The sequence below is a fragment of the Varanus komodoensis genome, unplaced genomic scaffold (assembly GCF_004798865.1).
Source record: "Varanus komodoensis strain SLA01 unplaced genomic scaffold, ASM479886v1 scaffold2, whole genome shotgun sequence".
Classification (NCBI taxonomy): Eukaryota; Metazoa; Chordata; class Lepidosauria; order Squamata; family Varanidae; genus Varanus; species Varanus komodoensis.
The window spans coordinates 27530454-27554214 of NW_025335568.1; the positions used below are offsets into that span (position 1 = coordinate 27530454).

The 23761-nt window shown below is 39.3% G+C and overlaps 2 protein-coding genes across 4 annotated transcripts; one reads left to right on the forward strand and one right to left on the reverse strand.

Moving 5' to 3' along the window:
* The first annotated feature begins 8652 nt into the window (after nucleotides 1-8652).
* Nucleotides 8653-14191, forward strand: RPL7L1 (ribosomal protein L7 like 1). 3 transcript variants are annotated; one of them, XM_044429029.1, is made up of 8 exons: nucleotides 8653-8720; nucleotides 9147-9255; nucleotides 10837-11000; nucleotides 11474-11611; nucleotides 12104-12213; nucleotides 12372-12586; nucleotides 13458-13461; nucleotides 13580-14191. In XM_044429029.1, the coding sequence occupies exons 1-6, from the start codon at nucleotides 8707-8709 to the stop codon at nucleotides 12578-12580; spliced, it is 744 nt and encodes a 247-aa protein (XP_044284964.1). In that variant the 5' UTR covers nucleotides 8653-8706; the 3' UTR covers nucleotides 12581-12586; nucleotides 13458-13461; nucleotides 13580-14191. The 3 variants fall into 3 exon arrangements, with proteins under 3 accessions (XP_044284964.1, XP_044284963.1, XP_044284965.1); XM_044429028.1 differs by having other exon boundaries at nucleotides 13458-14191; XM_044429030.1 differs by lacking the exon at nucleotides 13458-13461.
* A 2889-nt stretch (nucleotides 14192-17080) lies between these two features.
* MAD2L1 (mitotic arrest deficient 2 like 1) lies at nucleotides 17081-23594 on the reverse strand. The gene is made up of 5 exons (XM_044429031.1): nucleotides 23490-23594; nucleotides 20910-21056; nucleotides 19788-19908; nucleotides 18533-18636; nucleotides 17081-17624 (listed from the first exon to the last, which is right to left on the reverse strand). Exons 1-5 carry the CDS (start codon nucleotides 23560-23562, stop codon nucleotides 17452-17454), a joined length of 618 nt encoding a protein of 205 aa, XP_044284966.1. The 5' UTR covers nucleotides 23563-23594; the 3' UTR covers nucleotides 17081-17451.
* Between the last annotated feature and the right edge of the window lie 167 nt (nucleotides 23595-23761).

The window sequence follows — 23761 nt, forward strand, 5'->3', positions numbered from 1 at the left end:
TGGAGACCTTATGTCAAATATGGTAATGGGAATTGAACCTCAGATGCTGGAACAAAGAAGAAATGGATGGATAGGCTGAGCTAACTTTTGTGCTCCTGTGTTCATTCACAGGAGCAAATCAGTTGAGAATATATAGAAAGAATTTCCATGATCCAGCATCTGATACTAGTCAGCTGAACCAAGTGCTTCAATTTGGAGGTGTGCCAAACTGGCAGTGTCTTTCCAGTCACATATATCTATAGTATGCTTCGCCATGTTTCGCCAATACTCTGGGTCCAGACATCAATTTCACCTACTCATAAGCCTTTTGTGTTTTTCCATGGAAGGAAAAGGACTGTTCTTGTGAATTTTTCCATTAGACAGGATAGTAGCTCAGCTCCTTCTCATCTGTAGCACTCTCCACTACTTAGAAAGCTTCAACTGTGGGACAGTATAGAAAGGAAATAAAAATAAATTTCCCCCTGCAAGTGGTGTACATAGGCCTAAGGCTTCTAATACTAGAGGCAGGTTATAGTCGTCAAGACCAATAGCCATTGATAGTCTTATCTTTATGCAGTAACTTTTATCTCATCATAAAACTGGAAGCGCTTGTACCTTTTCTAGACACTTATGTTCTAATGTCAATATGTGAAACTTTGTGTAGTTAATTCCCTGTCTTCAGAGGCCTAATGAACTCTTTTACTAAGTTATGATGTGGAATATTCTGTGAGGAAAAACACCTTGTGGAGTTGAATTATACCCACTTTTGGTGCTTATGAGAAGCAAGTTTATATGATTGGAAGGAGACCTACTGACAGCTATATATACAAACACATACCAGGGGATTAAATGAGAGATAGACTGGGTGGTCCATGTCTCCATTTACAAGGGAAAAAACCAATCATCAGGAGATGATATATCCTGTAATATAAACCTTTCTGCAAAATGTCATGAGCCATGGATTTTTTTTCCTTTCAATGTTGTTAGAACTGAGAATAGACTCCCTTCACCTCAACGAAGAAGAATATCCTTCAAGTCTTCCACCGATAAAGGAAGGCAGCCCTTAGACAGGCAAAAGCTTTCCCAGCACCACTGGGATCACACTAAGCCACTGTGAATTGTTCTCTTGAGGGGCCACTGTCCCCCTTACCTTAATGTCTGAACCTGGAATAGTTTTTTCTCTCATGGGTTTGAAATTTGTGCCATTTTTCTTTGCATTTTACTACTCTCCTATAGCATTTGCTCAATTTCTCCTTAGTTCTCCTGCTCTGAAATTTGACCAATATCTTCTGCTTCACTGCTCTGTTATGACAACTTTGTAGGCTTGGTGATTCTGCTGTGTAACCCATCTATACATCTGACAGCTGACAAAGAGTCCATTAGAGGAAAGTGACAAGCACAAAGGCTTGTCAAAGGCAAAGGGGGTGGCTTTGCTCCAGAAGGGCTGAAGTGGAGGATGAACTGAAAAAGGCATTGACAATGTACAGGAAGTTCCAGAAAGTATGCCGATGTAGGGGGACAAGGAAATTAGGATTTATGCCAGAAAGATTCCAGGAAACTGGAAGGACTGAGAGGACCTGAAGGAGAAAGAACACACAAAAAGCTAATGATCATTTGTAGCCAGTAATGAACAAGCTACCCACCCACCATCTATGGTTTACACTCTTGGCATACTGTACAAATGCGATAACCTGAGATTTGCAGTCTCTGGATTTCATAAACGCGTCCTTTAAGCACCAAATTTTCATTGGACTTGAGAAAATTCCTACTATTCTTATTTTCAGTCATTTCCTGATGTTTCCTTAACTTATATTTCATGATACTAGACAATACATATTGTTGAATGTCTGACAGTTTTGCCTCCTGTAGAATTTCCCGCATAGCAGGCTGTTGAATTGTTAAATTGGAGGTGAGGCAAGGAAACTCATAAGGAAAACATAAGGTGTCACTATTTCCAGGGTAATGTTCTTTTTGTGGTGCAAAGGCTACTAACAATATGAAAACAGAAGTCTAAATGGAGGTGTTTCAATTTTTTATTTTTAAACCTATTGTGGGATGGAAGATTTTGGGAAGTAAATCCTAATCCAGACTGGAGCTGTGTGTATTTATGCTGGAATCAAAAATGAAAAAGATAAAAGTGGGCTCAGCTATACTGTGTATAATTTTGACCTTTAGTTGCTACTGTTGAGAGGTGTACCATGCACTTATAATTAATTCTATGTCCTGAAATGCCAAGTATCAGCATGGCCTCAATATTTATTTCCTTGTTAATTGGCATCAAACTGCTAATAATGATTTATTTCACACAGCACAAAAGTCAGACTTAAATAAGCAACATACACTTGAAAAAATTGTGAGTTTCTGGGGTAATATTCTTGTCTTCCTATATTTTACTTCATTTTAACCAACAGCCAATTGATTTTCTTTTTCAGTGTGAGTATACTGAAATTTTGCTTTCTGCATGGACTACAAAGCTATTGAACTAATGGGCTATCCAGAAGATTTCTGCATGACTTTCAATTCTGTAAGGCCCAATCCTACAGAAAAAAGCCCTATAGCTGCCAACATAGCCCAGCCTGTAGGACTGGGGGTTATTTGCTCTGCTGTTCTATATGTTCCATTATGCAACACAAGGCAGTGATCCTGCAAAGGCTTTATTTAGGCTTCACTCAGCATTTCTGTAGTGAATAATGGCATCACTCAAGAAAATAATGCACCATCCTTGCTCTAAAAACCCCTGCAAAATGGCTGGAAAACACTAGAGAGGCCCTGGCTGCTAATGATGTTGTGTAAGGACCTGCAAAGCATCATGAGTGAAGAAGCACACAATAAATGCCTCATGTAGAGAAGTTCTTACTCCTTATATTAAAAATGCTAGTATTGGTAATACTGAACTGTAACAGTGCTATTTAGATGTCCTGCTTTTATTAAAGGCATTTAAATGAGATATTCCTTCTGTTCCTCTACCTTAAGAGGATAGTCTGTTGGAGAGAAGTATTTACTGAGATCTGGAATTCCCTTTCCAGGCACTTGTGTCATTAAGGTACCTGGCAAAACCGAACCCATGCACCTGTGCTTTTAACACTGTGACAGTGCATTACTGAGTAACTACCATACTGATGTTGACTGCTGATTCTTATGTTTATTAGATTGCTTATTTATTCTGTTTTGATTGTAGATTTTCAATGTTGTAAGCTGTTTTGGCAATTTTCTTATTGCAAGAAAGATGTGGTATTATTTAAAGAAAGTGAAAGAAAACTGTATTTCCTTTGTGTATTTGGGCTAGTCTGCTGTACCACAGTGCCATCCAGAGGTTGTGTAGTGGAAAAATAGGGAAAGAAATGCCCTTTGGATAGTGCTTAGATTGTAATTCTGCAATGAAACTGAAAGTAGATGTAATAGATTTAGAGCCTCATGCAGAAAAGCTTACAGATACGTGTTCCCTATATTCAAAGACTCACAATGATTCTTTATATAATTCATGCTAACCTGGGGATAGATAGCCTGGTGCCTGCCCAGGGTTGGATTGCAACCCTGTAGGTGCAAAACAAACAAACAAACAAACAAACAAACCACACACAAAAAGACCCTGCTTGAAACCCTAGAGAACAGCTGCCAGTCAGTGATGGTAGCAGTGCTGGACTTGATGGATCAATGGCCTGAGTTAGAATGGATGTTCCTGTGAGGCTCCTCTTGCATTAGTGGGTCCTGGTGGGCTCATAAGGCGGCAGCAGTGAGGAGCTCCTGTATGTGGCTGCCATTTGCTTTACCTACTCTGCTCAAGATGATGCTATGTCAGGAGCATTGCGGGAAACTAAAATAGCCACTAGGCTATTTTAACAGGGAAACTCAGGACAATCTTTAGCGGTCAGCCTTGGTAGGATCCTGGCAACATTGACAGTATGGTTGGTGCTCAGACTGGTCTTGATTACATTACTAGCAAAAAAAATGTGGTGGGGGGGGGGGCAAAACAGCCAGGGATAGAGTTATGTAAACACTACAAACAGTATCCTGCTAGTGTAGTAGCCACTGTTTATATTTTTAGTAAGGAAAAGAGGAAAGGAAAGGAAATCAAGCACATTACCTGTTCAATCTTTTTTGTGTTTACAGAGCAAAAAGTCCTATTACTCCCAGCATCCTCTAGCCAACCATATTGCTTGGAGAATACTGGGAGTTATATGACTATTTGCTGTCTAGACATATGTAGGAATGTGCAATTTTATTCAATTCAATTTTAATTATATCTGAACAGATCTAATGAAGAGTACAGCTCCTATTAATATATTGAATGTAAGGAATGAATTATCTTTCCTACCCCCAAAATGCAATTACCTTCAGACCTCTCTGCTGAGTGACAGATCCAAATCTGTGTTTATCGGGCCAGTGTTGAATTTATGGTGTTGAGCTTATATAACTCTGCAGCTGCAGGGTGATTAGTTCAGCCATCTGCAGCTTCAGAGTAGTTTTGGTCAAGAGGAAAAAAAACTCTTTAATTGTTCTTTACAGTAATCAAAAGAAACTAGAAAGTATGACCATTTTTGGAGAAAGACGAAAGGAAATGTCCAGCTAAGAATTTAAGGGCTGCAATCCAATAAATATATCCCTCAGAGTAAGCCCCATTAAACACACTGGGACTTACTTCTGAGTAAATAAGCACAGGATTACCTTGTTAGCTTGCAATCTTATATCCATATCCTGGAGAGTGAACTCTAATGAATGTAATGGGGCTTGTTTCTAGTAAACAACTGCTTCAGGAATAATCTGCCCACACTGTAGCAGTGTGTGTTTTTGGCAGGTGTTCAGTTGCTGTTTCTTATAATGGCGGCCCCAAAGGCAGCAGCCAGTTTTTATAGTGGCAGCCATTTAGAACTTCCTAAAATTCAAAAACACCCCAGGGGAGGGGAAACAAAATGGTGGTTGCTCTGATTTCCCTTCCCGCCAGGAAGGTTGTTTTCTCACCAGACAATATACCCAAGATAAAGTAGCTGATTTTAGAGTAGGCAAAATGGCTGCAAGATAGTCCTTATCTGTTCAGTACAACATTAGCATCAACTGTCCAATGTCTTATGGCTTTTTCAGCTTTGCTGTCTGAGAGACTACTAAACTGGAAATATTGGAAAGTAAATCAGACAACTGTTGTATGCAAGACATCTGTTCCGCCTTGGCCTTTCACTGGAACTAGCCTTGCAGGGATGCCACACGAGCACTTTTGCATCAGCAGGACAATGAGGGCATCTGCCACTGCCCTCAGACTTCCCTGTTCCCTCTGTGCTGTTGGGATCATTTGGAATAGGAGGCATTGGAAGTGGTTACTATGCAGAAGCACCCTCAGAGCTAGTGATGTTATAAAAGTGCATTGATCCAAGATTTCATGTTTGTCTACACATACTGTGCTATTTTCAATTTTTATGGTTGCTGTTGTGTTTGCCATTTTTCTACTTATATTATGTATTTTTTATTTTATTATTAGATTTATACCCCACTTTTTTACTTTTTTTAAAGAACTCAAAGCAGCTTTCCTCCTCCTCCTCCTCCTCCTCCTCCTCCTCCTCCTCTCAGTTTTATCCCCACAACAACTCTGTGAGGTAGGTTGGACTAAGAGTCTGTCACTGCCCCAGAGTCATCCAGTTGGCTCCATGGCTGAGTGGAGACTAGAACACAGATCACCTGAGTCCTGGTCCCACACTCTTAACTACTATGCTGCAGTGCAGTTCTGAACAGTCTATAAAAAGCTTAAATAAATAAATAAAACATCACTTCACTTCAACAGCACACTGTGAAAGGTTACATTAAGATTAAACTGTGGTTCAGATTGAAAGTGTTATTCTTAAAAATATGGTACGTTTATTCCCCAGCCAAGATTTTTGCTCAAAGAATAATACCACATATTGGAAGGACTACAAATATATACACAGCTGCTTAAAATATCTTGGTTCATGCATGGGTCATGGTGTCAATATTTATAATATGTTATTGGAGTTATTTCTTGGGACAAAGCAAATGATACATCTGTTATATCAGTACATCTTTCATATCAGACATGTTGATACAAATTGGCATTAATTAATTAAAGGGATGGATAACATAATCAAACTGGCAAATGCTACTTTATTATAATATGGAAGTAAATTGTCTTACCTCCTAACAAAATAGGCAACCAACTACAAAGGTTGGTAAACTGATCTCAAGATGGGCGTTGTGAGATGAATACCATATAAATATTGCCATACAGGCATAAATATAACTGTGGTGACTAAAAATCATACTCCAATAAGGAGACAAAGACATTTAATCCCATTTATTTTAAAGGATCCAAGGTAAACATATATCTGATTTCTGCCTGTGCAGTTTAGTGCTCCTGATTATGGGTATTTAATCTCACAGTATGAAACTAACATGATCACAGTTTAAAATATTACTATTATACTGGGGAGAAAGCATCACAGGGAGTAATTTAAGAATAGAAATGGACTTCAGTTTAGGGACTGCAGAGTGAAATGCTGAACTTCATGAACAGTTTGGAATAGGGAAAAATGTTCATCTAACACATCTATGTGTTAAGAAAATAAGGTGGGAAAAGCACACCCCTTGCATCCTTTTTCTCCTGCAACAACAAATTTGAAAAGTGTTGCAATGATTAAAATAAATGTTCAGGAATAAACTAACAGCACAAGCAGGACAGATATCACTAATCTGTTGTGACTAGTGTCTCCAACTTTGTTCAAAGGTCTCCTCCCTCCTGTTACTTTTATGTTCACAACCACAAGCACCTTTTATTTCTTTAGAGTTCTGTTGAACACAGTTCAATGTCAGGTTGTTCTTCTGAGGTGGAGATAGCCATCATTGGAGCCAAAAGGCACAGTAGGCATTGCAGATGCTTTGCCTTTTTACGCCACTTTCCAACCCATTCTTTGTTCACCTTCCCTCACATTCAGCTGACTACTCTCAGTCTGTTGGTTTCTTTCTCCCTCCCTGCATTCCTCCTGGTCCAACTTCACATGTCACAGCCTTGCTCACTAACCATCTTCCAAGAGCATGGGTGCCTGGAGGCAGCAGCTGCTGGCACCAATCCAACCAAAAACCTGCGAGGCAGGTAAACGAGGCACTGGGCAGGTTGTGTACTGAGGCCCACCTGTAAGTGGGTTGAGGTCTCTTGCTGGTTCTCAGCTCACTGTTTAAGAAATGCTGTATTCTATTAACATTATCTCAGTCCTGTGCACACAATTCAGTGTTGTACACCCTGGACAAGATTGCCTTGCCTTGCCTATGTTTTTGAATTTTGCACTGCAACATGAGTGTTGTTGTTTTAAAGGAATCCACAAGGCATTGCATGGCAATTAGCACAGTCGAATTATGTTTTCTTGGACGGATTGCTTCTTGGCTAAGCCTCAGCGATCCTATGCAAAGTTACCTGGGTGGGGATAAGCCTGATGGATTCTGTGGGACTCGTTCCCGAATTAATTTGCATAGTATTGAACTATAAGTGAATGTGTTCTAATTCTTCACCGTGTGCGCGCGCGTGTTAATTTCCCCCCTTTAAGTTAAAAAGAGAAAAAAAAATAATCTAATGTAAAGGGGGGGGGCGAAACGCTGCAGTCTATATTTCATACCATAGACTTTTAATCTTTAGATTTACAGATGCTAATCCTAACGCCCTTTTGGAAGACTGGACGGAACTGAGAACTGCTTCTTTAGATCAGTGCGAAAAGCTACGATATTATACCGTAGCTGCGCTTGGGAAAAGTTTGTCCTTCCATCCCCGCGTCCCAAACGGTCGGAGGAAAGTTTCTAATCCAGATTTGAATACGCACATAACAGAGAAAACCACAGCCTTGAGTTTACAAGCGCTGAGCAGCGCTGTCAAGGGCAGGACATTTTGGAGCGCGGTTATATGGTCACCATAATTTGACGGCACATAAGAACAATACCACACGCACACAAAAGCTGTGTTTGGCTTGGGGGATTGGGTGGGTCTCAGAGAACAATTTAAGAGGCTTGATCTTTGTTGTAGCTTGTTTTGTGTGAAGAGTTTTTCCGGAAATAAACTATTCCAAGCTCCGTTTGAAAGGAGTGGCTAACGCAGCAATCTCGTACGCGTTTAGACAGGCAAATAAATAAGCCCACATTTCGCAGCATGACCTTATGCCTGGGAACTGTGTGACATTTTCTATCCAATCATACCCGGGAGAGCGCCTTGAGACATTTTTTCTCAACAGTAGAAACATTTCGGAATAGTAGAAACACTTTAAAATGTTTAAAAACGCACCGTCATCACCTCTATCCTGCCCATCAATAAAATCTGAGTTAGAAAACTTAAGAACAATTTTCTTTTCTGCTACATATTGATTCCGAGTGACCAAGCTGATAGATGCTGTTCTATCATAGGAAGACAAAAAAAAATCTCGTATTTTAACTTAGATTTTTAGAGGCAGCTATCACCTTTCTTTTTGCCCTGCCAGAAAACCGCTCAGAGTGAACCTAGAAATTTCTCATCCCGCTAATGAGATGAGTTCTTCTAATTTCTTATCTCTATAGTGCACTAAACTACCTCTGTGGGGCAGAACAGCCAGCAGAAACGCTCTTAGAGTGAACGCACGCTATACAATAAAGATATTAAGGCGCATGCGCTTAATGCCAAGGCATTTCCTTCCGTTTTGGGGGGGAAATCGGTCGATTCCAACTACGCATGCGCAATAGTGGCATAGAGGAGCCGGGTGACGAGGAAATATGGCGGAGCCAGAGTAAGTGCTTCAGGCGTTTGGTATATCGAGGGAGAATCTGCGTCCATCCCCAGCAGGGTGGCTTTCTGATACGTCTGTGGGATAGACTTGAAGTCAGATACGTGTAATAAGAATGGGTGTCTTTGAATGTACGCTGTATTTGGTTGGAAAACTGTAATATACAGGAAATTACTGCTAATAGGAAGCTGTTTGTGGGCTTACCAGAACATGCGGACCTTAAGTGAAAGGGGCTTCAGAGAGAGACAGTGTCATGAGATATTTCCGAATTTAGAAACTACTGGTGAGGGGGTGGAAATCCACATTCTACCTGCATTGAAAAAAATTAACTGCTGTTCAGGTTTGTTGTTTTTTACTAAACATGCTTTCTTTTGAATATGTTCTTGGATGTTCCCTCCGTTGCCTAACCTGCATTCACTGTTTGTTTAGACCACAAAAGAAGATAACTTTGGTGCCAGAAAATCTACTGAAGAAAAGAAAAGCATATCAGGCAATCAAAGCCACCCAGGCAAAGCAGGCACTATTGGACAAGAGAAAGGTAGGGAAAATATAATGTAGGGTACAGCATTCTACAGGTGTTTGTATATTAAATATAAAATCGGCTCTGGTGTGAGTCTTTGCAGGTTTTAAACTTAGAAGACTATTTGATTAAACAAATTGATTCACTAAAGGTACCGTGTAAGAAATATAGAGTGAACTGAATATTAGAGAGTGGAAATGAGATTTAGGTTAATATTATTGAAAAACTTCTAGAAATAAAGTTACAAGCCTTAATGCTTAATGTACACTCATAACGTTTCCTACTTGGGCTTCTGGGGATTGGTGTTGGTCTGATAGATTCTCTGGCCTTCCATTTTTTGTGCTGTAACTCTGAGGATAAATACTTCTCCAGCTCTCTTTCAGTTGCAATATCTTCCCTTTTGGTTCATTAGAAATTTTGGATCCTCTCTTCACTAAGCTTAACAAAGCCTTGTCTGAACCATTTTAGTGTGGCATATGCTTTACATCTTATAATAGATAAGTCAAGCATGTTGTAGATATAGTCACCTCTAGGTGATGCCACTTTAGGGCAGCAGAAAGAAACCTGAATATGCAGTCTCCAAAGCAGGGGTCTCAAACTCGCAGCCCGTGGGCCCATTGCCGGGATGGGCGGTGCACGGGGGAGGAGCCCTGTGGCCTTCAAAGCGCCAGCGGCGCCCGGGCCGACCTCCGGATGAGCAGCCCACCACCACCACGGTGGTGGAATACTTGATGCGGCCCAGCCTCACCCAGACTCTACTTCCAGTGGCCCCCAGGTAAGTTGAGTTTGAGACTCCTGCTCTAAAGGGTCTTGTGGAATGTTAACGACTAAAAGTTATGTTACGGCATAATCTTTCATGGACTGCAGGACACTTAATTGGGTACATTAAGTGTTACACTGAGTTGAAAGCATATATAACCAAGGCTGGTGGTGGATGGGGAGGAATTGACTTCAAAGGAAGTACAAAATGTACCTACAGTGACATTATTTATGGTATGGATCACTGTATTTTCTACATTTGAATTCCCTTTCACAACACTGTTTACTATTCTGTCTGCTCTATGTATATATTTTGAACTTGGAATAAACTGTAGTCTAAAAGTTTGTGCCACAAAAAAAATCTTTAAGTTGCCACAAAACACTTTGTTGGTTTTGATACAATGGGCTAATGTGATGGCTCTCTTGAATATTGAAGATGTATCGCTGACCACATCTGACTGTACGAAGATATAATGAAAAGCACTAGTAATTCTGAATTCTTGGCTTGAATTAAATTGCTTATATGCCTTCATATAACCAAAAACCAAATAGCCATTCTGTCTCATCTGCTTTTACACTGTATTCTCTCGTCCTCTTCATAGTCAGTCCCTGACCTCTCTTTTTACTCACCTGTCAAATCTACATTTAAAGCTGCTTAGGCAGAAACTATATTGTTCTTGAGTTCTGTGCAGCAGCTGGCAAGTCATTGGTAGTGTGCAGATACCTGGTATTAAAACAGCATGTTAAATTTCTTTAAGCATGACATACAAAACTGGGTACAAATAGTGATGACAAAAATAGAATTATGGTAGCTTTAAAAAGAAACCTTTCTTATCTTAGCACCAAAAAGGAAAACAGATAAAATTCAAACGGCTTGAGACATTTTTGCGTGACTCACATCGAAAGCACAGAGATGATGTTCGTTTGCGGCGTATGGAACAGAAACCTGGAGTGCTGCTGATGCCTGAGGGACACAAGCTGGCATTTGTTGTACGGATTGCAGAGTAAGAAACACCTTTGGATCATTCTCCAGTAATCTTTTGGTTCTTTTTGCTTTGCTCATATCTACTTTGATGCATATTGAATGCTTGGTGAATAAAACTAGAAATGACTATGTGCGTGTTCAGCAATAGGAGAGTTCTTTAGTAATACTATATATAGTCTAATTGGGCATGGAAAAAAGTAACAATTTTTCCATTTTAAAACATGGTATATTTAAACTTAGTGTACAATGCCCATGCGTACTTCTGAGTTTCTTCTTTCACTAGAATCCTGTAAGTCAGACCATTATTTGTCTGAAGTAAAGATGAGAGATAACAAATACACATGGCCTTCTAGAAAGCCTCAATGAGCACTGGACTAAATTTGGTATATCTTTGTGATACGGGAAAATGCAAAGAGTTTTGGAGTTTGAAGATGTTTTCTCCAAGATGAAAACTTGGCTACATCTAAAGTTTGTTTTACTTCTTTGATTTAGAATTAAAGGGGTGAGTCTTCAGGTGAGACATGTCATACAGAGGCTACGGGTGAGAAAGATTTACAGTGGCACATTTGTTAAACTGTCACCAGCGTCACTAAGAATGCTGCGAATTGTGGAGCCTTACGTAGCATGGGGGTTAGTATGCTTTTGCTTCTTATTTTGTACTGAGAAGATCACTCAAGGAAATTAACAGACTTAAAGTCCTATCTCTGTATTTCCTTTTGTTTGTTTTCTATATTGCTGTTCTGTGATTTAGTAATGAAAGACAATATTGATATTAAATTGTATTTGCATTGCTGGTTACAGATTCAACAGCTTAGTGAGCCCTGTTTGAGTGCCTATTATAAAATGGAACATTTCTTATTGAGATATTGTGTTAGCCATACCCTGCATCCAAATGGAGAGAGATTTGTGCTTCTGATGAGGGATTTAAAAGTCAGAAATATTTAGCAAGTAGCAGAGAATGTAATGTATTATAAAATGACTCTTCTTGTTATATTCTATCTGTTGGACCTAAATATTCTCCAGTTAGCAGTTCACCATTACTTGTAGAAGTGAGTTGCAGTTTCAGTAGGTTGTCTGTTTAAATTTCTGTAGCAACATACCACCAATTTTATATTAATGCAGATATCCCAATCTGAAATCTATCCGAGAGCTGATCCTGAAACGAGGCCATGCAAAAGTCAAGAATAAAAAGCTTGCCTTGACTGACAATGTGCTGATAGAGGAACATCTGGGTAAGTGATTAAATGAAATAGGAACTGAGAGGTATAGGACATGGTAAACTTAGGGGAAGCCTGTGCTTCATTTCTGTCTACCCAAAGGGTAGTTAAGTGTGACCTGACGAAGAATAGGAACTACTATGTTTCTAAAATTCTCTTTTTTATTTCCTTAGGAAAGTATGGTATTATTTGTCTGGAAGACCTCATTCATGAAATTTATTCAGCTGGGAAGCACTTCCATGAAATCAACAAGTTTTTGTGGCCATTCCACCTGTCAGTGGCTCGACATGCTGCCCGTAATAAAATAGGGTTCCACAAAGAGATAGGCGATACTGGATTTCGAGGCAATGGGATCAACCAGTTGATACGTCATTTGAACTAGAACCTGGTGGGTGCTGTTGTCAAATCACATATGAGGAATGCATAAGCTCTACATGGCCTTTGGCTTTGTGCTTCTGGGGAGTTCTGCTAACCCACAGCTGATCAGCCAGCAACTGTAGGGTGGACAAGAGATAGCTAATAAAAGAAGAGAAGTTGATCTGCATTTTGGGATTGCTGCCAGGAGTTTGGGGTTATTTTAAAGCCTGCCCTCACACCCTGAGCCATACTGTTGCTTTTCCAGATACTGTTAGTAGTGACAAAATAGATTACAGGGGAAGAGGGTGCAGAGGTTTTAATCTTGTCTCTCCCCAGCAGTTCTGTCCCGATTTCAACACCCCTATCCCTTTAATGCTTAAGGGTATGTGTGTATGATTAAATCTTGTGTACCCCTCAACCCACCACTTTGACCAAAATGTCACCCTCTGAGGCAAAAATATTGCCCTTGAATTAAAATAAATTTAAGCAGTGAATTTAGGAGTTCCAGTGTTGTTTAAAATAAATCTCTGGGCTTTCATCTCTTGGATGGTCAATTATCTGTTGGAAAGTTACGAAGTTAAAATCTCAGCCAAACCATTTTTATCTTGTCTGTGTCATCAGCCACCTTATTTATTATATTTATAGCCTGCTAGTTATCCTTTCAAGGAACTCAAGGTGGCTCACATAATACTCCTCAATCTTATCCTCACAGCAACGACCTTATGAGGTAGGCTGAGCTGAGTTTGTGACTGGCCCAAAGCCACATAGTTAAGATTCATGGCTGAGTGGGGACTACAATTCAGATCTGCATCCCAGTCCAGTGGTTTTTAGAGAGTGTTTCATAAGACTCCAGTCATAATTATAGGAAGTTCTAACATTCTGTATATTCTATTTTTTTCCAGAAAGGTAATCAAGAACAGTATGGCAATGTTCTGGAAGCATTTATTTGTACTCTGTGATGTACATCTGTTCTTCAGAAATGCTCAGGATGGTGCAGCACTACATTGTATCTGTTCTCTTTTAGATGCTTTGAGATGATAACATAGCTGATGAAATGACTTCATATGCATTGGAAGACATGTAATGTGTGACTTACCTGCTACATTCCATCACAGATTTGTACATTGGATGGAATGGAAAAACCTAAGAGAAGGCCTTTTTACTTCTCTCTGAAATTAATAGACATCTGCAAAGACATTGGAAAAGCTTTGAAGCCAAAGTACTGTTTTTGTGTTCAGTTGCATTATATGCATCTTAGTTACTAAAATGGAAGCACCTGCCATGTTGGTTCCTTTCATACACCATCCATTCTGCTAACATGTAATTATGAGAAGGAAACCTAATATAAACTAAACCTGGTGAAATGCTTTGACAGTTGTGATCTAAATGCATCAGGATCACCTCCCTCAGGATTGTCTAATCAGCTGGTGCTTTACTTTCTTACCAAGTTTCTTGATGGCCTGCCCACATCTCTAAAATTGGTATTTTAGAGGAAGATTGTGCAATCTCCTTTGGTTTTTTCCCAAAGAGTAAAAAAGTACAATATATGTGTAGTAATAAATTATAACATTTTGAATGTAGTCCTGGAACTATACTTGTATGTAGAGACTCTGAAATAAAAAGCTTTATTAGTTTCTTCTTATTGTGGGACGTTTTTCCCCCTTACAAATGCCAGAAATGGATTTGAGAACAATGTAAAGTTCTGTTTGTAATTAATGTGTTGTCTTTAGTTCTTGCACTTTTGGTTAGAAACAAAAGAGGCACTTGTTCCTATAGCTTCTGGAAAGATAGCCTTAATAGTATGCCATTCATCTTAATGGGTAATTGCTGAACTATGTAATCTAATTTAGAACTAAACCTCTCTGAACCTAAAAATCGGAATCAATCTAAGGTTATCCTGAATGTGTAATGCAATGGGCAATATCCAATGGGGTCACTGTGCCTCTGCAGGTACTTTTTGGTTTGTGGAAACCATGGCCCCCTCAGCAGGCAATTGTCACTTCTTTTTTTTAAAAAACCCTAAGAACACTGGTTTCATCAAGGCAGGTTAGTAAAGCTCCCTCAACTTCTGGTAACCTGTGAATGTTACAGCTCTTATTAGGTTATGTTTAGAAATATCAAAGCCCCATTGCAAGTATATGAGCACAAGAGGATATTATCTGATGTAGTAATGTTAAGATTATACTCCACTGGTGTTGAATTTGTAATAACTACTAGTTTGCTTCCTTGAATTCTTTGTTTTGATTGGTCAACCAATTCTGAAATATTCTTAGCTTCTTAATATATGAGACAATGAGAAAATTGTGTGTGCAAATTTAATTTAGGAAGGTGAGATCTTCACTTAGTGAAATTTAGCTCACTAGTACTAAAACCTTTATTACACTGCAGAGGAGGGGCTGAGATAACATTTCTTATATAACTGTATTCTACCTCTATGGAAAATGAAAATGTCTCCCAGAGCATAATAGCTTTAGGTAGATCTTGGATCCAGATGCATAATGTTTGCTCACTTGACAATTGTGTTCTACTTAGTCAAGCTGAGTCTGCCTGGAAGCCTGAGGGTTGCTCTGTTGGCTTCTCATGCACATTTAGAAATTATTTTCTTCCCCCCAGAAAGATAAAAATGCCTCTTAAAAGACATGAAATGTATTTACATGCTGTTAATGTATAACACTATGTTTGAAGGTTTTGTTAAGTACAAAGACCTTTGGTTGAATCTTTGAATAGAAGGGTTGTTTGCAGAATGTCACTCTGTCCGGTTTTCAGATGTTCCTGACCCACAACTCATCCTCTTGCAGAGGATGTGCGATGCTTTAAGGAGGCAAGAAGTGTTGCTGCAGGAAGTCAGTTTGCCATTCTAGTTGTGTATGCCTAAATCTATAGCCAGTCCCTTGATTTTAATTAAAACTTAAAGTATTTATTCAGTGGTAAGAGATGAAACAGCAAGATGCTACATTTGAAGTGTTTACATATTATTTGATCTTTCCCTAGTTACAAAGTTTGAGTATTGATATCTGCATCATGCTTAAACAAGCTCTCACTAAGTATATATACTTGAAAATAGCTCAGCTTTACTTCTGTAATTAGGTTCAAAAACAATTCCTGTTTAAGTATCCAGATCTCCAAGGATGGCATGTTTGCATCAGTTAAAATACAGAAATACTTGTGTGAATTCATTCCTTAAGTTGATGTATTTCAAACAGTGTAGTTAATAGAAGATGTAAGAACTGAGGTGTTAGTGTGCAGTCCTCGCACCCCTGGCAGGTGCACATAAGCCTCAAAACATAGACCTAGATCACTGCTGGTGGAAGCAAGGTGCAGGAGTGGTGGTTGTGGGGGAAGAGATGTAGAGCTTCCACTTCTTTCTGCACCTACTGGGAGTGGGGGCTGATCTTTCAGGCCACAGGACTGAGTCCTTAAAGGCTGAGCCACTACAGCATACTAGCAGTACCTGCAAGTTTTCTTTGGAAGCCCTCTTTGAAAGAGATTAGGAGAGTAGCTACCCAGAGAAGGGCCCTTCTCTGCAGTGGCACTCCAATTGTGGAACATACTCCCCAGAGAGATGCACCTGGAGCCAACACTTTATTCTTTTTGGTACCAGGCCAAAACCCTTTTCCCATTAAGACCTTATTTTAATAGGGCTTTTTAGCAGCACATGTGATGCTGTGCCTTTGTTGTTGGACTGTCCTGAGACTTACATATAGGACAAGATACAAAAGTTTTAAATAAAGTGCCTTCCTCATCAAACCCGTGGTAATCTAGACACAGTAATGTTGGTGACATTATTCATATCTTTGAAAGCTGGATATAAGCATTTGCAAGGAAAAAGCTGTTAACTTACCTGAATATTTTTTTAAAAAATTAAGATGCCATCCCCACAATGTTGCTATACTTAATTTCACCAAGTGTTCACATTGGCTGATGGAAACCCATGTAAATGAGCGTAAGAATATTCAGCAAGAGATTCTCAAAAGCTGCTATTAAATCAGTGAGAGAAAATGACTCTTCCAGTAGACATTTGTAGTTTTCTGCAAAGCATCATTTCCAGTTATTACCAGCAGTCAAGGTAATACTTTTTGCAGATCGTCTACCTGATGTCCTCCTTACTGCACTGTAAGGTTATCCAATTCTCAGGAACAGCAATTCTGGAAACAGCAGGCTGAAATGGGAAGTGGTCATTGAAAAGTAAGCAACCTGCCTCAGGGCAAGTGTTTTAGATATATTTCCTCAAGTATCTATTTCTTCCCAATAACACCCTTGTTAATTTGCATTTTGTTCAAGTATGCAATAATTTGGGTACTTAAAATCAAATAGTTGTATTTATTTTATGCCTCAAAGTAAACACAGCCACCTACACAGATGGACAAGTCACTCAAGGCAGAAACCAGTTGAAAGCTATACTTTTCATGTAGTTAACATGTATTTTACACTTTTATTCTATAAAACTGCTAACATTAAAAAAGACATTTGACATACATTTATATTACAATTTCCATTATATAGAAAACAGAACAAAAGAATCCAGTTGCACATTATAAGAACAGACTCAGGATTCTCAGCAATAAATCCACAATATATTTTCAAGAGCATGTTTTAATTTAGCTGGAAGACTCAGTATTTTAAAAGATTATATCCTGTTCTGATGAAATTTTGTTGCTTATCTGAACCAAGCTGATATGTCACAGGGTTTAGAGTATTTGACATACACTTAGAATATAGCTTAGACACAAAGTCTCTCCATCTTTTAAGGGGCAATACCCAGATTGCAAATTGTGGACTCATATCTAAAGTGATTTTTTCCTGCTATTTTCATCCAAACTAGAATAGATTTGTGGAAAAACTGTTGGTTAAGGAAATTGACAAGAGGACTATTCTGTACAATATTAACTGCTTAAGTCAAGGGAAGCTGTCCTTTTTGTAGGCTACCATACTGTCGACTTTGTGTATTGTAGTTGTGAAAGAACGAAGACGAACTTCTTCAGAGTTAGCAATGAACTGTGGGCCTGACTCTTCCCACTTCTCTGGAACTTCCAAGTTTTTGTCTGTGAAAATGAGCAAGTCAAATGCACCTGCAAGAAAACACATTAATTTTACTATACAATAGGGGTGTTAAATAGCATGTAGTTCTTTGAGTGTATTTTATGGCTTGCTATCCACTCACAGCTCTCAAACATCTGACGTTCATATGAGTTCTTCCGGTGAAAAAGTCTTGCCACCCCACTATATAACTTTAAAATGAACTCTGAATCTACAATAAGAAATACCACTCACTGTCGGTAGGTAACAAGTGTGTGTATGCATGTGCATGGAGGCAGGGAGCACAGAAAGGGAACTAACAACCACCTTCTCATCTTGCAGTGTTTTAATTCATGCACAAATTTATGATGCATTTCTTTACACAAGTTAGGCACTGACCCATAGTTGGTCACTGTCTTGTCTACTTTGATACTCATCCAGTTTGAAAGGATTCTTTTGGAGTTGTTCATCTGCTTGAAATTTATAGAGCCATGTGTTATGTCACCTGACTTCCCTGCTTACCTGGTGAAGAACAGGTTTAACAACACTTGTCCTGATGCAGATATATCATTTACTTTCCTTAAAACTCTTTGCTTATTTTAATTTTGTTCATTACATTTGTATTTCACCCTTTTGCCTGCAAGGAATCCAAGACAGCTTACATCATAATCCTCTTACCCATTTTATGCTTACAACCACCCTGTAAAATAGGTTAAGGTGAGCATTAAGGAAAGGCCCTACATCACCCAGTGAGCTTCAATGGTTCAATGGGGACTAGAACCTGGATTTCCCAAATACCAGTCCAGTGCTCTAATCACTACACCACACTGGTCCTCTTGTTGAAGAACCTCCTACAGAAATTGTTAATGTTTGCATGTACAAAGATACAAAGCCACAATAGTTTGTTTCCTCAAATACTAAGAACAAACTGGCAAAGTTATTAGCATCACATTATACTTACATGCAGTTTCTAACAGAGGAAGAAATGTTACAGTGGCTGTTATCTGTCTGATAACAGACTTAATTTCATCTTGTATAGCTTTCTGAGACTTCTGTCTTGGTGCACTAAAGCAGCAGTAAAAAGTACACAAGCAATTTGACAATAATTAATCTATGTATTTGAGTACATATAAAAGAATGGTATGTTTGCATATTTAGAATATTCTTGGATTCCTCTTAACTCAGAGAATGTTTCAGGTAGCATACAATAAAATTAGAACATAAAAATACAAAAAGTCAAAACATTTTAAAAACTTTTGTGAGCAATCATTATCCACCCCCCCACACACACACCATTGTTCCCAGTCAAATGCTTTAGTTACTGTTCATTCCCTAAGAAAGGTTATAATTCCCTTCACTGATTCGTCTAGCCATATTTGCTTGTGCTTTAATTTTTTGACAATATGCAGTCCCTAGCATGGCAAAAAGAGTCAAATTTATAGCCCTAAACAAGCTGGTTTTGAAAAAATGTTAATTGTGTAAAATTTTAAAATGAAAACTACTCATTAGATAGCAGTTGTAACTAATATTTTTTCCGGGATCATATATGTACATTTATTCAGTCTGGATGGCAATGATCAACTTTTACAACTGAGGGACTATAGATAGCAGTTGAGGAGTATCAGTGATGGAAAGCTTGGGATGCAGCTTGGGATGCATACAGGCATGTTACAGTCAGTTTGAAAGTCTGCTCTTCTGTTTGCAAGAGCTATCCGGTGGATTTTCTCCACGAAGTTAAAGGTTGGCTATATAGAGTTCATTCTCTCTCTCTCCCTCTCTACTCCTTTGAAGAGGGAGTAACTTCATTTAGTTCAAAATGAATCAACTTGTCTGTTACTGGAAATGTGCTGTTAGAATACATCAGTATTCAAAAGAAAGCACTGTATCCTTACTTACGAGCTATTAAACACCATGATTTTCAGAGAAAACCCTAATCAAAATTCTCTCTCTGAAGTTAGATGAAAAGTGAATTATTCAGTAATAGCACCTTTGTTATGTAATTCTTTCCTTTACTGACACATTAGCTTACTAGCTGCTTTGGAGAAGGAAAAATCTTCTTCCAAAACGCATTTAGATTGTATGATTAAATTGTTGCTGTTTTTCCAAGATTACTCTGCTTTGAACCAATTTCATGTGATTGGGGGCAAGGAATACAGTTCTGCATTTGAAAACACCTACACTTTCCATTATTTGAAACAAGGTTTGACTATGCTTACCTTTCATCCTTTGCAGTTTTATCACATTTAATGTCAAATTGCCACCTTTCAAGAACTTCACTGGTTTCCTTGCTAGAGATCACTACCACTAGTCGCTGAACTAAGCATTCGTAGAGCCACTCTGGAAAAGCATAGTTTTTTAAGACTATAAACTTTAAAAAACATTAACCAATTACAAAATCCATACACCCAATCAAACTTTTCACAAATTGTCACCCTCACTTACATAAGGTACATGGTTCAGCTGTGTCCAGAAAAATGAGCAAGAGTGATAGGTAAATAGTAAGTTCAAATATCATGCCTATGATTAAATGAGGCGCCTTAACTATTTATCAGGAATGATCAGCTTCTGTATTCTTGGGGTGGATGGGGGAATCTTTTGTTTCATCCTACAGTCAGGAATCTAAAGTGTACAAACTGACTCTTTTGGATTAGTTCGAGCTCTAAGTCAATTGCTACCATCTACTAGTAAAGATGGCATAGTTGTGGCATAGTTGTATGTGCAAGTCTCCACACACTGCATCTTGATTAGCTAAATCCATTGTTGCAGCTGCAATTAACTCAGGACACGTGACCATCTTGTCCAGCATTCTCTTCTTAGATTGGCCAACAAGTTACCTGTGGAAAATTCCCAAGTACATGAGTGTAACAGCATCATGCTGGTCGTGTTCCCCTGCAACTGATGTATATAGACATATTGCTTTTGACACTGAAGATCATATATAGCTATCTAAAATAGTAGCTGCTAATTTGTTAAGCCTCCTGGTGCAATTAAAAAGTATTTCTCTGTTGAACAGGATCCAGTTCACCATCCAAAGTAGTTCATTCTCATTATATATATTAACACGTTCCTAAAAGAGCATCAATTCAATACATGGAAGCACTATAAATTTGATATTTAAACAGAAAACTGGCTTTTAGCACATTATAAAATTTGGTAATGGAACCAATCATTTTGTACAATTAACTATAGCTTGATTCCAGGTATGACTTAGTGCCTCTGTTTGGTTGTTTCCCTGCTCCTTCTGTTCTTTTTGTCTTGTCTTTATTAGATAAAGAAAATGACAAGTTTTCATCCTATGTACATCAGCTAGAAAACTATCTGTGCTTTATTCATGATACCTTTTAGCTGTTCCACTACTTTGTTCAAATAGTTTTTAAGTCCAGCATCTGCAGTTACAAGCATAGTTAGTCCATATTTTTGAACATGTGTAAAGGTTTCAGCAGGATAGATCCCACGTTGGTACAAGATACTATTGATGCCATATGCTGAAAGAGAAAAAGATATTCACATGATACAATGCAAGGACCAACCCCTTTTTACACCTGGCTTTTCTATTCCATTTTTTTAGGCTGCATGCACAAGATGCAGGTTTTCATTAGCAGCAATTTTGTGGCCAGCTGCTCTTGAAAGTACTGAGATATTAGCTTAGGGAAAAGACCTGTCTGGCTCCCCGAACAACCCCATAGGGAAGTAGGAAAAAGTCTGTTGCTATTTTCTTAAGACTGTTATCAGATAAGGTGTGTATAACACTGCATTATGAAGCTTACTTTAAAAGGGTCTGCATATCTACATCTAAAGCATACAAATAGCAACATTTAAAGCAAATGAAGACCAGGACTCCAATGCTTTTTGTGTGAGTACATTATCTTTTCTTTCAGTGCAACTCTGTGGTAAACTAATGCTACTCCTTCCAAAAACTTTTTTCATTTCAAAATATTAAATGTTGACACTGCATCCCTCAATATGATATCTTGTCCAGTTATACCTGGTTATTTCTCTGAATTTAAGACTATATTCTTTCATGTATACAACAGGTTACTGTATTCTTTAAACTCATTATTTACTCCCCACATCATAATTTTATCCAGGGAGTAGAACTGAAAATCTACAGCCTGTGAAACTCATACAGAGTAAATTATGATCAGTAGGAGTATCCTGCAAACACTCAATGTTGTTCTCTTACATTCTTTCAGGTAGGCAAGGTAATAAATCAAAGTGTCTATGAACAATTATGGCGAACCTTTTGGAGACCGAGTACCCAAATTGCAACCCCAAACCCACTTATTTATCGCAAAGTGCCAACACTGTAATAAAACCTGAATACTGAGGTTTTAGTTTAGAAAAAACAACTCAGTCCAAGCAAAATATATAAATCCTTGGCAGCGCACTGACCAGCCATGTGAAAGCTCGGATGAGTCGCAGCTCGTGATATCATCACCTGGCACCACTACTCCTTTCCGAGCTGTGCATGGCCCCTATGTGTGCTGTTATCTAATGCTTGGCTGCTGGGGCAACTTAGCTTGCATGCAAACAGAGAGGGCTCTGTGTGCCCACTGCGGCACATGTGCCATGGGTTCGCCACCACTGATTTATAAGATCTTCCTGATTTTCCTGAATAATTTCCAAAGAATTATTATACTGATATCAGCACCAATAATGTACAATTAGTCTTTCTAAGTGCAAACAAAACTTAGTGTGTTCCAGTATTTTCCTCCCAAGAGTATCCATAAAGACACTCCTGGAAAAACTCAAAACATGGGGCAGGTGCACAACTACTAGCATCAAATAATTAAAGATATACAGCCTCCAACATGGAGGTCCATTCTTACAAATCCTACTTTTTGCCAAAGGAAAAATATGAATTAACATGTTACAACACAAGGACTGACACCAAAAAATGGAACAAGCATTTTCTGAGGAACTACTAGATCCACAAGGCAGATTTGAGACACAACTCCTGCCAGTGTGGTGCAGGAGTTATAATGTTGGACTGGGGATGTGGGACGTACAGCCATGAAGCTGACTGAGTAACTTGAGGCCAGTCATGGACTTTCAACTTGCTACCGCACAAGAGTTGATGAGGATTAAAAAATAGAGTGGAGGACTATTTAAGCCACCTTGAGTTCCTCACAATAATAAGGAAGCCAAAATGTAATTTTTACATGCCTAGTTAGAAGTCTACTAGTTTTAATGAGGATTAGTCCTAGAACAATTGGCATAACACTACCGCCTTAAACACTTCATTGTACGGTTCTCTGTAGCTAGGAGGCAATTTGTTCTATATTACAGTGGAAGCTTCCCGGGGCAGAGTCCTGCCATCCGATTCGCTCCATGAACTGCAGGCTGAAAGGTGCACTCTTCTGACACAGATGACATTAAACATTAAAAATGTTTTAATAAATAATAAATAAATAAATTATGGGCCACTACTTATTGCGAAGAACCTAATGCTGGGAGCGATTGAGGGCAAAAGAAGAAGGGGACAGCAGTGGATGTGGTGGCTAAATGGAGTCACTGAAGCAGTTAGTGTGAGCTTAGGGGGATTCTGGGGGATGGTGGAGGACAGGAAGGCCTGGAGGAGTGTTGTCCATGGGGTCGCGATGGCTCGGACATGACTTTGCGACTAACAACAACTTATTGCGGGGACTGAAGACAGCGGCCAGCTCTCTCCTCGCTCCAAACCACCCCGTAGCCGCAGCTCGGGCGCCATTCCGCCCTCGGCGCTCAGTATTGGCATCAGCCGCCCGATCACTTGCATGTCTATTCGAAAGAAAGTTTCACAGAGCTTGCTCCCCGATAAGTGATTTACCTCGGAGCAAGCCCCAGTCCGCGGAGGGCGGCCTGTTTCCGAGCTGACATGCCAAGTCTTCCTGCTGTGGTGACCCAACCCAGGAGCCCACCTCCTTTTTGCTACTCACAAAAGAACTCGGCCACAGTCTCGGCGCTACCCCGCAAAGTGATGCCCTGCTCCCGGCTCTGCTGCTTCGCCATCGGCGGACAGAGAAAAAGAGTGTCGATGGCTTCGAATATTAAAAAAAAAGGCCGCGGCCCCGCGTCCGAACGGCTGGACCCTTCCCGAACTCGTAGGCCTTCCCGCCACCCGGTTCAAAAGCTAGTCCCGCCCCCTTCGCATCACGCGGAGAGGAAACGCCAGGCCGCCTTGGCTTCTTATTACGCAGGCGCAAAGAGC

What these genes read in the sequence shown, in the direction of transcription:
- RPL7L1 (XM_044429028.1), top strand. An exon ending in TTTGTTGTACGGATTGCAGA is followed by an intron (nt 11,001 to 11,473) that starts GTAAGAAACACC and finishes TCTTTGATTTAG; the next exon opens with AATTAAAGGGGTGAGTCTTC. An exon ending in GAGCCTTACGTAGCATGGGG is followed by an intron (nt 11,612 to 12,103) that starts GTTAGTATGCTT and finishes ATATTAATGCAG; the next exon opens with ATATCCCAATCTGAAATCTA.
- MAD2L1 (XM_044429031.1), bottom strand. Translation starts at nt 23,562, where the DNA reads ATGGCGAAGCAGCAGAGCCGGGAGCAGGGCATCACTTTGCGGGGTAGC. An exon ending in AGTAGTGGAACAGCTAAAAG is followed by an intron (nt 19,909 to 20,909) that starts GTATCATGAATA and finishes ATGCTTTTCCAG; the next exon opens with AGTGGCTCTACGAATGCTTA. An exon ending in AAAACTGCAAAGGATGAAAG is followed by an intron (nt 18,637 to 19,787) that starts GTAAGCATAGTC and finishes CTGCTGCTTTAG; the next exon opens with TGCACCAAGACAGAAGTCTC.